The sequence below is a fragment of the Dipodomys ordii genome, unplaced genomic scaffold (assembly GCF_000151885.1).
Source record: "Dipodomys ordii isolate 6190 unplaced genomic scaffold, Dord_2.0 Scaffold64, whole genome shotgun sequence".
NCBI classification, from domain to species: Eukaryota; Metazoa; Chordata; class Mammalia; order Rodentia; family Heteromyidae; genus Dipodomys; species Dipodomys ordii.
This window is the reverse complement of record NW_012267280.1, coordinates 19,724-32,578: the sequence shown is the minus strand read 5'-3', so window position 1 is coordinate 32,578 and position 12,855 is coordinate 19,724. Positions and strand designations below refer to the sequence as shown.

Here is a 12,855-nt window from a genome sequence, read left to right as displayed (position 1 = left end):
GAAAGATCTGTATGATGATGTGAAAAAATAAGAGGAACATGCAATGAGCCTAGAATGAAATATTTCCTTCTCATGGTTAAATCCCACTGTGAGTTCATGATACAAACTTTGCCTTTGATTAAAAGTTGCTCAATACACACCATTAAATCTAGTAGTGATTCATTATCACCATATATGATGAGGACACTTGCTGAAGATTTATTTATCTCATTATAAACTTCAATTAATTTGAATAGATGAGACACACCTTTGCTTGAGATCAGTAGCTCATAGGCCACACAAACTCTGTTCTTGGTCATCTCTTCTTTCAATTCAGCAAGAACCCATGAACCATTCTCATCCTGTGAGGTCAGCAGTCCTACCCAGCTCCAGCAGAAGTAAAGCAGTAAGGAGACCATGGCAGTGGCTATTGATGTGTCCTTTGGGGCTATCTGATAGAGAGCAGGAAACTTGTGATGGTCACTCAGGCCATGATCAAAAGGCCCCATGGTAAGCTAAAGAGAAAGAAAATTGGATGCTTCATGAATGAGAAGATTACCAGTAGGTAAAGTAGGTAGAAGGTAGGTTTTGTTTTAGTTTTGAAAAAATAGTTTAATTGTTTTTGAATAGTTGTGGAATATGTGAATTTATTTGTAAAATGTCTCCTGATCTGTCACTATTTTTATCAACTTTTCCCATCAATGTCAACCTCACCCACTCCCTGCCTTTCCTAATTCCATTTTCACACATGTATATTGAATATTACGTTGTTTATTTCCACCCATCCATTCCCTGTTCCTCTGCCTTTTCTGTCAACACCTACCTGACTCAGACAAGATATGCAATCTGGTGTTTATTTTTTATTAGAAAAGTAACAGCATGGACTTTCACCCCTATGTATACCATACTTTCACCAGACTGATCATATATATACATATACAAATATATGTATATATATGTAAGAGGCTATGTGTATGTGCCATATTTATTTCATATTGCATAGTTAATATTTTAGATCTAACTTTCACACATGAGAGAACACATTTCACATTTCTCGATCTGAGCCTGATTTACTTCATTCAACTGGGATTGAATCCTGATCCTCAAATCTCAGGCACCTGAGTAGCTAAGAGTTACAGGCATGAGCCACCAGCCACCAGCTCTTACATAATATTTTAAAGATGTACTAAATAGTATTCCTTTCTAGATTTTCATTGCAATTTTAAGTGAACTTACATGCCAGTAGAGGGGTAAAAACTCATGTCCTCGTGCATTTCCTTGTTTTTTCCCCCTCAAGACTGGTTGATCACTTGATTCACACATTTACTTTCTGCTTGTTGCTGGTTAATTGCAGATACAAGTTCCCTGATTAGTTAGCATACAGGTGTGGGTCATCAGTACCCTGTTCAACATATCTTCACACTACGAAGTCTTTTTCCATTTCCTGATTGTCTTAAAGAAAATTATTGATAAGGCTTGAAACAATAAATTATTTGTCTGCTCTAACTCTCCATTTCTCGTTTCTTGAACAGTGAATACACACACACACACACACACACACATCCCACTTTATATATAATTTTGAATACTTACTTTTTGATGCCACAAAATTTGATAGGCTCATAAGTCTCTTCCTTCATTCTCTTCTAGCACATGAAATATTAGTCATTTTTATATCCTTCTACATCTTCCACCCTCACCTGTGGAAATCTGTAGAGTCCCAGCAACGTCCCAATTTGTTCAGATGTTATTCCTGATGGTCCTGTAAGTACTGTTATAGACCTCCTTTCTCTCATACAGGAGTAGTTTGGAATCTTGTACTTCCCAAAGAACCAAGTGAAGGGATTCTTGAATATTGTCCAAGCTCTGAAGTGAATATTATACATATCAAATCCCAGAGAGAAGTTGTGTAAAAGATCAGGGTTTTTGTTGATCTCTTCAATAGCAAAAACCAAGGCCAAAACAAACTGATATTTCTTGAAGATAAGCCTGTATAATGAGCATAGAAATTTAGTAGGATTTTTACAAAACTTAGGATTTTCATGGATTGAATTCTCAATTCTCTGCTAATGACTGTTAAAATATTATCCTAATTGGAATAGAATGTGAATGCAATGTCTTATGTTTGTATATAGAATTAGTTAGGGACATGAAAGGAACATGCCATGAATGAGATTCAGAAACTTAATTAAACTGAGAGACAGCTTCCTTTTCCCCTACTATTTCGTGCAACACAGCAAAAAGCTGTTATCCATTGTGTTAGGTTTTCATGAGGCAGAAAATATTCTGGAAATCTTGTGTTTGGGTCACCTAGTTATGTTATGGGTTTGTATGGCAAGTCAGACTAACTAATGAATGTTCAAATTAAGAGCAACTTTCAGAAGCAAAGTGTTATTTATGAAAGATTATATAGCAAACTGTTCTAACAGACTCAACTTGTTGAACAGCTCTTCCTGGAATATCAACCAGAACAAGAGCTAAAATATAAGGTAAGAGAATTTTATTTTTATTTATGCAATAAAGCAAAAGGGTTGCATCCAACTCCAATGAACTAATTATGGAGAGGGGAGCCTCCAATATGGAGGTTGAGAAGAAAATTGTAAGGAAGAATTACAATGCAATCCCAATTCCAAGGCCACCATGGTAAAATGCTGTGCTCACTATTCTCTTCCAAATATATATAGATTGAGAAACTGAAAAGAAACAAATAGAGAGAAATAAAAAGTTTCAGAGTGGGCTGGGAAGGTGGCAGAGTGGTAGAGTGGTAGAGTGCTGGCCTTGCATACATGAGGTCCTGGGTTCGATTCCTCAGCACCACATAAGCAAAAATAAAAGCTGGAAGTGGTGCTGTGGCTCAAGTGGTAGAGCGCTAGCATTGAGCTGAAGAGTTGAGGGACAGCACCCTGGCCCAGAGTTCAGGCCCCATGACCGGACCCCCCAAAAAAAGTTTCAAAGTGCTCTTCTATTTTTCTGTGTTTCATGTCTGTGAGTGCCAGGTGTGTGTATGTGTACATGCACGTGCACGTGCACATGTGCACACACGTGCACATGTACGCACTTGTCCACATGTGCATGTGTTATGCACATTCTAAAGAAATTTTATATAATGAAATCAACAGACATTCTTCAAAAATGGAAACAATGAAGGCACATCGGAACTACTAATTAAAGGATAAACTTGTTCAACATATGCTGTAGGTATATATGAAATGATCACAATGAAAACCTATCATGTTTGTGAAGAAGAATAGTGACTTTGAGGGAAATCTAATTGAACCACAAATATGGCAAAGCAAACTGTAAGTAAGAATGAAGATGTGTGAAAAGGTTTGTCAAAAGTTGATTATTTTCAAAAAAGGAATTGTGAACAAGGATACAGTGTACTATTCCTTAACATGAAGGGCAATGAAATTTTTGACCATAACATCTACAGCAAGCTGTCTCATCATGATTTCACAAGTGAGATACATATACAGGGAGGGTTCTCTAAACTATAACAGAAATGGGACTCATATCATATAGGTGTGCTCTCATTTCCCTAATAGCTGAATCCTCAGTAGTATCCATATAATCTAGAGAATGTGGCAAGAAATCTTTACAGTAATAATGCAGATAAAATATATGTAAATTATCCACAAAGAATACTGAGCCCACAAAAGATATCCTTTAGAAATGAAGAAAGGATAAAGATGTTGTCAGAGAAGCACAGTTAAGAGTATCTGAGTAATGAATGAGCTAATGACTTCAGGGAGACTTCTCAGCAGAAGAAATAAGAATGGCAAATAAACACATTAAAAAATGTTGAACATCTCTTTCCATAAAGAAATGCAAATGAAGACCAAACTGGGATTGTGTCTCAACTCAGAATGGCCATTATCAAGAAAACAATAAGAAATGTTGGTGAGGATGTGGTCCAAAGAGACTCTCCAAAGAGACTCTATTACACTGTTGGTGGGAATAGAAATGTGTTCAACTAGTTTGGAAAGTAGTATGGACGGTCCTCAAACACTAAACATAAAACTACCCTAGGAGCCAACAACTCTACTTCTGAGCATATATCCAATATTGAACAAACAAAGACACATTAAAGCTATCACCACAACCATGTTTATTGCAGCTTTATTTAATATAGCCAAGGTATTGAAATAGCCCAGATACATCTATATACATAATGGAATTCTGCTTATTCATGATAAAGAATGGCATTGAACCATTAAAAAAGAAATGGAAGCCAGGCGCCAGTGGCACACACCTGTAATCCTAGATTTTCAGGAGGCTGAGATCTGAGGATCGAAGTTCAAAGCCAGCCCGGGCAGGAATGTCCCTGAAACGCTTATCACCAATAAACCACCAGAAAACTGGAAGTGGCACTGTAGCTCAAATGGTAGAGTGCTCATCTTGAGCTAAGAGCTGAGGGACAGCGCTTAGTCCCAGAGTTCAAGCCCCATGGCTGACCAAAAAAAAAAATATTAAAAAGATAAAGAAATGGAAAGATTTGGAGAGGATTATGAAATGTGAAGTAAATCAGACCCAGAGAGAAACACAGATGGTATGATTTCTCTCTTTAATGGAAACTAGAATGTGTCTATAAATCTGGAAGTAAGCACACTGAGTGGTATCCAAGCCATTTTAAATGAATTAACTGAAGTATAATAGAATCTATGGAGACCCCAAGATAAGTATTCAAATGTTTTTTTTTCTTTCATGTAATTGTTTCTAACATATTTATAAGATGATTTCTATGTTGCTTTGTAGGTCCCTCCCCAAGGTATAACCCTTACTTTCACTATATTTGATGTTTGTATAATTTGTGGATGGGAAGGGCAAAAACAAATAGTTTAACTAGGGATACAGGTAGACCCATTTGAAACAATGAGATGTAGAAGTAGTTATGTAGAAAAACTAACTTTACAACTTTGGTGGGGGGGGGAGAATCGAGTGGGTAATTAGGGGGAGTATGGGAAGGAATGGGAACCCCATTCCTTATCAAGCAACAATGCTTGATAAGAAATGTACTCCTTATCTAGCCCATGTAATTGTAACTCCTCTGTACAGTATTTTTACAATAAAATTTTTTTAAAAAAGAATCTATGGACAGCAAAAATAATGTAATTACTAAGAAAGATAAAGTCTAAACCCAACAAAATGAGTATTAGGAATACCTGCAGGGTGTAGAAGGTCAAATGTATAGGAATAGAAGCATGAATATGGGAGATGAGTTGAATGCAGGCAAGAATGCATTGTATATGCCACAAAATTAGGACAAATAAGGGAAGGGTTGGGTGAAACATATTGAAGGGATGACACAGATCAAGATGCATTGTATACATGAATTGCTTTGATAAATGGCAAAAAATCAAGACCTAATCTAAAATTAAGAAAATGAAGCATGGGATTCAGGAGGGAGTGATATTGAGGCACTGAATTCATCAACTGCTCTCTTTATACAACTGCATAAAGCAAATAAAATTTTAAAAATCTATTAAACTTACCAGTAAGAGTGACTATACCATTGAGCTGAGAATGTTCCAACAATGCTACCACTACAACCATGCTTATTGCAGCTTTATTTACTATAGGCAAGATATGGAAGCAGTACAGATGTTCCTCAGTGGAGGAAAATGTAGTCTGTATACACAATGGAATTCTGTTCATCCATTACAAAGAATGACATCAAACCATTCATAAAGAAATGGAAAGACTAGGAGAGGATTGTGTTAAGTGAAGTAAACCAGACTCAGAGAAGCACAGGTTGTATGATTGTTGGGAACTAAAATGTGCCTGGGGCACACAAGCATTTATAAATGAATTAACTGAGTTTAATAGAATCTATGGAGAACACAAATAGTATAATTCTTTAGAAAGATAGAGTCCAAGTCCAAAAAATGAGTGCCAGGATGGGGGTATATATACATCAGTATACATAAAGTGCACATAAATTGTTTGTTAAATGGCAAAAAACAATTCAATACATAACCTAAAATTAAGAAAAGAAGGGAGTGAGGTGGGAGGTGTGGGTGAGAATGTTGAAAGGGGTGACACTGATCAAGAGGCACTGTATTCATAAACTGTTCTATTGAATGGTAATTTGTTGTACTTCTACCAAAAGAGAATAAAAATCTAAAACTGTATAAAACTTACTGGTAAGAGTGACTATACAAAGTGACCTGCGAATGTTCTAACATTGTAAATGTGGTAGACAAATCTTACACATAATTCTTATGAAGAGGGAAAAATTGGTAATATATCTAGTAATTACCATAGATAAATGTAAAATTGAATATCCAATTTACAAATGATGGGAGGAATACATTGCAGTTGCAGTTTTCATTTGTATGTCTTTAATATTTTATCTTAAAATATTAAATGAAAAATTTCACTAACAGTTAAATGAAAAGATTTCATTATAACCTTTCTGTAATTCATTTATGGATTTGATCACAGTCCTCTACTATTTGTGTGTGTATATTTTGTTTCTGTTTTATCTTCATTGTCATGGATAGTTGTCATCATTCCTAAATAGTTTGTTGTAATCTATTTTAGCCCCACAAGCACCACAGAATGTATAACCAACAAATTAAAACTCATATTCCAAAAGTCAAAAGTCACTACTATTGAACTCAATAGAAGATTCTAGATGGAGAGCAAGGGTGGGAGAAGTTGCAATAAACATAGAGAAGAAGTCACATATTGGAAGTAGTGACAAGTGATCTGTCAATAATGACTGGGAATGGAAACGCAAGAAACCACCAATAAGAGTTAGAATGTCTGAATGAATAAAACCTCCAATCCAAATGATAGTTTGATTCCAAGAAACACAATTCACCATCAGCAGCCCTCAATGAGTGTAAGAAAGGAATGTAAGGCAGACCCAGAGAAACATAGTTTGCATGGTTTTTCTAAGTGTAGTAGCTAGAATGCACTTCTAAATCTACAAATAAACAAGTCAAATGATAAAAAAAAAACAATAAAAAAGACACTTGGGATGGGTGCTGGCGGTTGATGCCTGTAATCCTAGCTATTTAGAAGACTTAGATATGAGGATCATGGTTCAAAGGGAGCCCAAGCAGGAAAGTCCTTGAAACTCTTAACTCCAAAGAACCACTAGAAAACCAGAAGCGGTGCTGTGTCAAGCGGTAGAGTGCTTGCCTTGAGCTGAAGAGCTCAGGGACAGCACCAGAGTTCAAGCCCCATGACCATCACCAACAACAATAAAAAGTCAATTGAACATGATAAATTGTACAGGTCTCTAGGTACTCCACACAGTGTGAATAAAGATTATATTTAGGAGAGGAACACAAAGGTGAAATAACGATGTGCATCTGATCATGCAAAATTATATTTGTCGAAATGAACTCCAGTAAATGGTCACAAGAGGTTTTTGTTTGTTTGTTTATTTGTTTATGTTACTTATTTTGCTATTTTATCTACCTTTGGTTTGTTCATGCGTGTGTTTTTGTGAGAGCATGGGGGCACATAAATGGTGGAACAAGGTGTAAACAAATGAGGCAGTGCTACTCACTAGACACTATGTTGAAAATAAACTATTGAAGTTGTGGCTGAGGATGGGAAGCAAACATAGCAAGGGAAGAGGTGACGTTGTTCCAAAAGAAATGTACTCTTTCACTTATGCAACTGTAACCCCCTCTGTACATCAGCTTTATAATAGAAATAAACAATAAGTGAAAGGACAAAAAAGCAGTGGAATAAGGCGGCTCACGCACATAAAAGCCAAAAGAAAGCAGAAGCATCCATCGTATATCACAAACAGACTTTAATCAAAGCAACCAAATGTGACAAGTTTGTAGTAATGATAGATGGATCAAATCAACAAGATGACATAACAATTGTAAATGTATATTAACACACTATCCATTCACTTAACTCTATTTAAGCAGCCTTTGAAATAGTCCTCTGATATATTAATAGTTGAAGATTTTCTGGAGAGATCATCCAGAGAAAATCAACAGGGAGGTATCAGGATTAAATGTCACCTTTGATTAGATGTGTCTCACATCCACTTATAGAACATTTCACCAACGTCTGAATAAACTATTTTTCATCAACATACTGAGCATTTGATCTCCAGAAGAGATCGTATGATAAAACACAGATCCAGCCAGATTTAAAAAGGATTGAAAGTGTATTGAGCACACCTGCAGACCACACTGTAGTAAGACTAGAAATTAACTAGGAAAACACCGAAAATATGCCCATAATAACATGGAAATGAAATGAATTATTTTTCAGGTAAAAAAATAAATATCATTTAAAATATTCAATTTCATTCAGTGATTAATGCATGATTAAATGATTTGTTTTCAAGCCAAACTTCAAGAAGATAACTGCTTTTTGAAACAAAAAAAAGAAACCAATTATCAGAATCTACAGATACAGAAAAAGAGGAATGAAATGGCACTTTAACAACCTTTGCTGAAATCAGGAGTACAGACACTGTACTAAAGGATCTATGCTGCATCTCATGGAACAAGAAAAATAAACCCAAGTAAATAGAAATAATGAAATAATCAAGTATAAGGAAAAGAATTAGAGAATAAAGAACACAATAGCAATAATCAATAAAGCAAAGAGGAGGCTTTACAAAAACAACAGGGGGATAAGACTGAGGTAAAAATCATGCAATATCAAAGGCAAAAGCAACAAAATTACACATATCAACACATACCACCCATTATTCTGGATCCCACTATCAGTATGTTGAAAATAGTAGTATTACTGAAAAACCAGCTACAGATTCATTGGAGTCTCCATCAAAATTCCTATCATTTCCTTCACAAAAATTAAAAAGTCACAACTAAATTTTATGAAAAAGGAAATCCTCAATTAGCCTGAGCTACCTTAAGGCAGAAGAACAACATGACAATATATCTATATCTGGTTTTCTCTTGATGAAAACAGATACATGGATCAAGGAAATAAAAGACCAAAAATTAATTGCAAACAATAGATATCTGATTCTTGGAGAAGGTGCCAAAAAATACATGGCTTAAACCCAATAACCATAGGAAGGGATGACATTGTGAAACTGGGCATTTATGCGCAAAACACCATATATTTTTTAATGTCAAAATTGATTAGTTCTTTGCACTAAGCACTTGGGTTATTGAGAACCTCTGTTAAGAATATCATATACATATTCTAATTCTGAAAAATGAGGGAAATCATGTGACAAGCTTTTCTTTGGGTCTGGCTTATTTCACTTAATATAAGTTTTTACAAGTCTTTCCATTTCCTTATGACTGGAACAATGTTATTCTTTCTGATGGAAGCCTAGAATTCCATTGTGTATATATACCACATTTTTTTGATCCATTTATCTACTGAGGGGCATTTGGTTTGATAATGAAGCATATGAACATGAACTACAACTTGTGGAAACAAGAGATTCTCATTAGACCCTGCATACAGTTTTTTTTAACCTTCATCATTGTTTTTTTCTTTATTCATTTCTATTAGTTTTTTGTACCTTGTGTTTTGCATAATAGACAATGCAATATGTGGAGGGGAAAGGGAATCACAGAAGCAGCAGAACAATGGATGAACCTTAGCAACATCGATATTCATTTGACACTATGTGGGATATGAACATTTCAACTTTTTTGGGGGAGAGGGAAGTGTTAAGTTAGATGTAAAGAGGGATGGGGAAACAATGATTAAAAACAAATTTACTTATAGTCTTACCTATGTAATTGTAACCCCCAGCTCATCACCTTTTCAATAAAAAAAGATTAGTTCTTAATAGAGACCTAATTTTGCAAGTAAAAGAGAAAATGAGGGGACCATACACACACAGGTAACTTAAATACAATTCAAATAGCTCATAAAACAATAGCAAGAATTAATCTCTGCTTTTGACCATGTGCTAGAATCAATTGTCTCATATATAAGGCCTTAAATTCCACCTCCAGCAATGGAAATGTAAAGTAGCTGTGTTGGTATCCAATTGAAAATATACATCATAATGAAAGAAACTTTGAAACAGACAATTGAATAGTTAAAAATCTTGCTAGCTATTCATTTCAGGGAGGACTGGAAACAATTATATTAAGTGAAGTAAGCCAGGCCCAAAGAAACATAGGTTTCATAGTTTCCCTTATTTGAAATAACTAATATATGTCTAAGACAAGCGGAAAAGATAAAAAGCTATGTACATATGACCATATAAGATGATGCTAAGCGAATTGAACCCCAAGATAGGGACACAAATTTGGGCAGGGGAAGGGAAAAAACAAAATGCAGGTTGATACAGGTTGACCCATGGTAACAATGAGATGTACAAGACACTATGTTGAAAACTAACTTTACAACTTGTGGGGAAGAGGGACGGAGGAGTTACAGAGGTAGGGAGGGAAGGGATGGTAGGGGAAAAATAACTTATCACCCTACTCATGTAACTGTAACCCCTCTGTACACTATTTTTATTATAAAAACATTTAAAAAAACAAGAAAATAGGTTTTATCTTTCTTGCTGTTGTTTTTAATGTATTTATAATGTACTATGTGATTTTTATATTTCTTTTGTATGTTCTCCCATGGTAATACCCCAGTTTTCACTGTATTTGATTCTGGTGCTCTGAATCTCACCTATACATTTTTCTAAATTTGGGGAAAGGAAGAGAAATAACAAACTGCTGAAATAAGGATACAGGTTGACCCATTGTAGCAATGAGATGTACATGACACTATGTTGAAAAGGAACTTTACAATTTTCGGGGAGGAGTTGGGGAGGTTGGGAGGGAAGGGTGGTAGGGGAAATCAAAGGAGGAGGTAACAATGATCGATGCAAAATGTACTCATTACTTTACTCATGTAACTGTAACCCCTCTGTACAGTATTTTATATATATATATATATATATATATATATATATATGAAAAAAATAGTGAGAAACAACTCTAAAACACCAGTAGAGACAAAAGCTAATCATGAAATACACACTTAAATATTAGAAATAGATATTGCAAAGAAGGAAAACAATGGGACCTATGTTTCTTTGGGGCTGGCTTACTTCACTTAATATAATTTATTCCAAGACAAGCAGAAATGGTCAGATAAGTTGATGTTAAGTGAAATGAACCCCAAGATAAGGACTCAAATGTTTTTTCTTGCTTGCTATTGTTTCAAACATACTTATAAGATATTTCTTTGTTGCTTTGTATGTCCATCCCCCATGATATAACCCCTGTTTTCGCTGTATTTGATGTTGGTATAATTTGTGGAGGGGAAGTGAAAAAAGGTTTAAATAGTGATACATGTGGACCCATTGCAACAATGAGATGTACAAGATGTTATGTCAAAAATGAACTTTACAAATTTGACATGGGGGGATAGAAGGGAAAGGGGGGAGAGGAGAGGATAGGGTGGGTGGAGATGGGAATAGATGGTAAGGGGAAACAAAGGAGGAGGCACTAATGCTTGATAAGAAATGCATTCATTATCTTGCCCATGTAATTATAACCCCTGTGTATGGTATTTTCACAATAAAAAATTAGAAATAGAAAATCACATCAGAAAAAATGTTCAATCATTTGAGCAATCAGGATATACATCAGTTATATATCAATCCAGACATAAATTGCAATGTTGGTAAAGGTATATAAAAAGTAAAGCTTGAAGATTCTTCAAGAAATTGAAGCTATCTCTAATGGTGGCTTATGCCTGCAACCCTAGCAAAACAGGAAGCAAAGGGCTAAGAATTCTGAGTCAAAGCAAGGTGGTACAGAAAAGACCACGACACACTTTATCTCTAGTTAACTAACAAAAAGATATAAGTGGAAGTGTAGCTCAAGTGGTAGAGTATCAGTTTTGAGAGGAAAAGACTATCAAGAATGTAAAGCAAGCCAATGATCAGTAGCTCACTCCTAGCTACCTCAGAAAAATGAAAATGAGTCAAAGAAATTGGAAATATTGGAGAGAAAAAAAGAAGTGTGACACAATAAAATGGTTATAAAAGAATGCGTGAATATAATCAAAATATGTTACATGCATGGTGGAACTACAATATGAATCAGGTACTTGGCATAAGCTCTATATTTTATCAAAATTGATAAACATCACCCCAAATCAATGGGTGTAGACTTGAGTCAAATCTGTCACCTACTCATGTCTAATTGCGGTGTGCTATTTATCTACAAGAAAGACTTAGTCAATAATTATTGCTATCTGTAGTCAATAGCACATATAAAATTTTCCTAATCCAGGTAAGACTTTACTTCATATCTATGGGTAGCAAAGACACATCATCGGCTGAAAGCATACTACTCGATGTGTCTATATCAATGCCTTAACAAAAGCACTCAAATATATTTTGGGAAATTAAGAGAATGAAAATCAGCCAAACGTGTGTAAATAGTGAGTAATATAAAGAATAAGTTCAGCCAGAAACTAGTGTGTTGGGCCTGTAGTCTTAACTACTCATGAGGCTGAGATATGAGGATTGTGTTTTCAAGCGAGCTTGGGCAGGAATATCTGTGAGACTCTTATTTCCATTTAAACACCAAAAATGCTGGAAGTGGAGCTGTGGCTTAAGTGCTAGAGCACTAGCCTTCAGCAAAATGTTCAAGGACAGCACAGTGCCGGGCCCTGAGGTCCCAGCACTAAAGAAAGATAAATGTACTAGTGACAAATAAGGAAAAATATATTCTATTGCAGGGAAGAGAGCAATTCCTATCCTGGGATCTCTGCTCTTAATTGTGGGCAGCTACCTCAGTCTATAGTTGTCACACCAGTACTTGAAAAGGAGTGAAAATGATAGACACAATGACATTTTCTTTTTCAGTAGGAATCACTTTGCTAGAATTTCTTGAAGTTCTGTGCAGTTCTTTTCTTTTCTTTGTTTATATGTTTTTATTGTTC

The 12,855-nt window shown here is 35.4% G+C and overlaps 1 protein-coding gene across 1 annotated transcript in view; it reads right to left on the bottom strand.

The window, feature by feature from the left end:
* LOC105990250 (vomeronasal type-2 receptor 116-like) overlaps positions 1-12,855 on the bottom strand; it is a 73,210-nt gene that overhangs the window by 42,645 nt on the left and 17,710 nt on the right. The window contains exons 2-3 of the mRNA XM_013022610.1: positions 1,680-1,968; positions 248-494 (exon numbers count right to left, since the gene is read on the bottom strand). Of these exons, the coding sequence (XP_012878064.1) occupies positions 248-494; positions 1,680-1,968 (536 nt within the window). The remainder of the gene's footprint in view (positions 1-247; positions 495-1,679; positions 1,969-12,855) is intronic.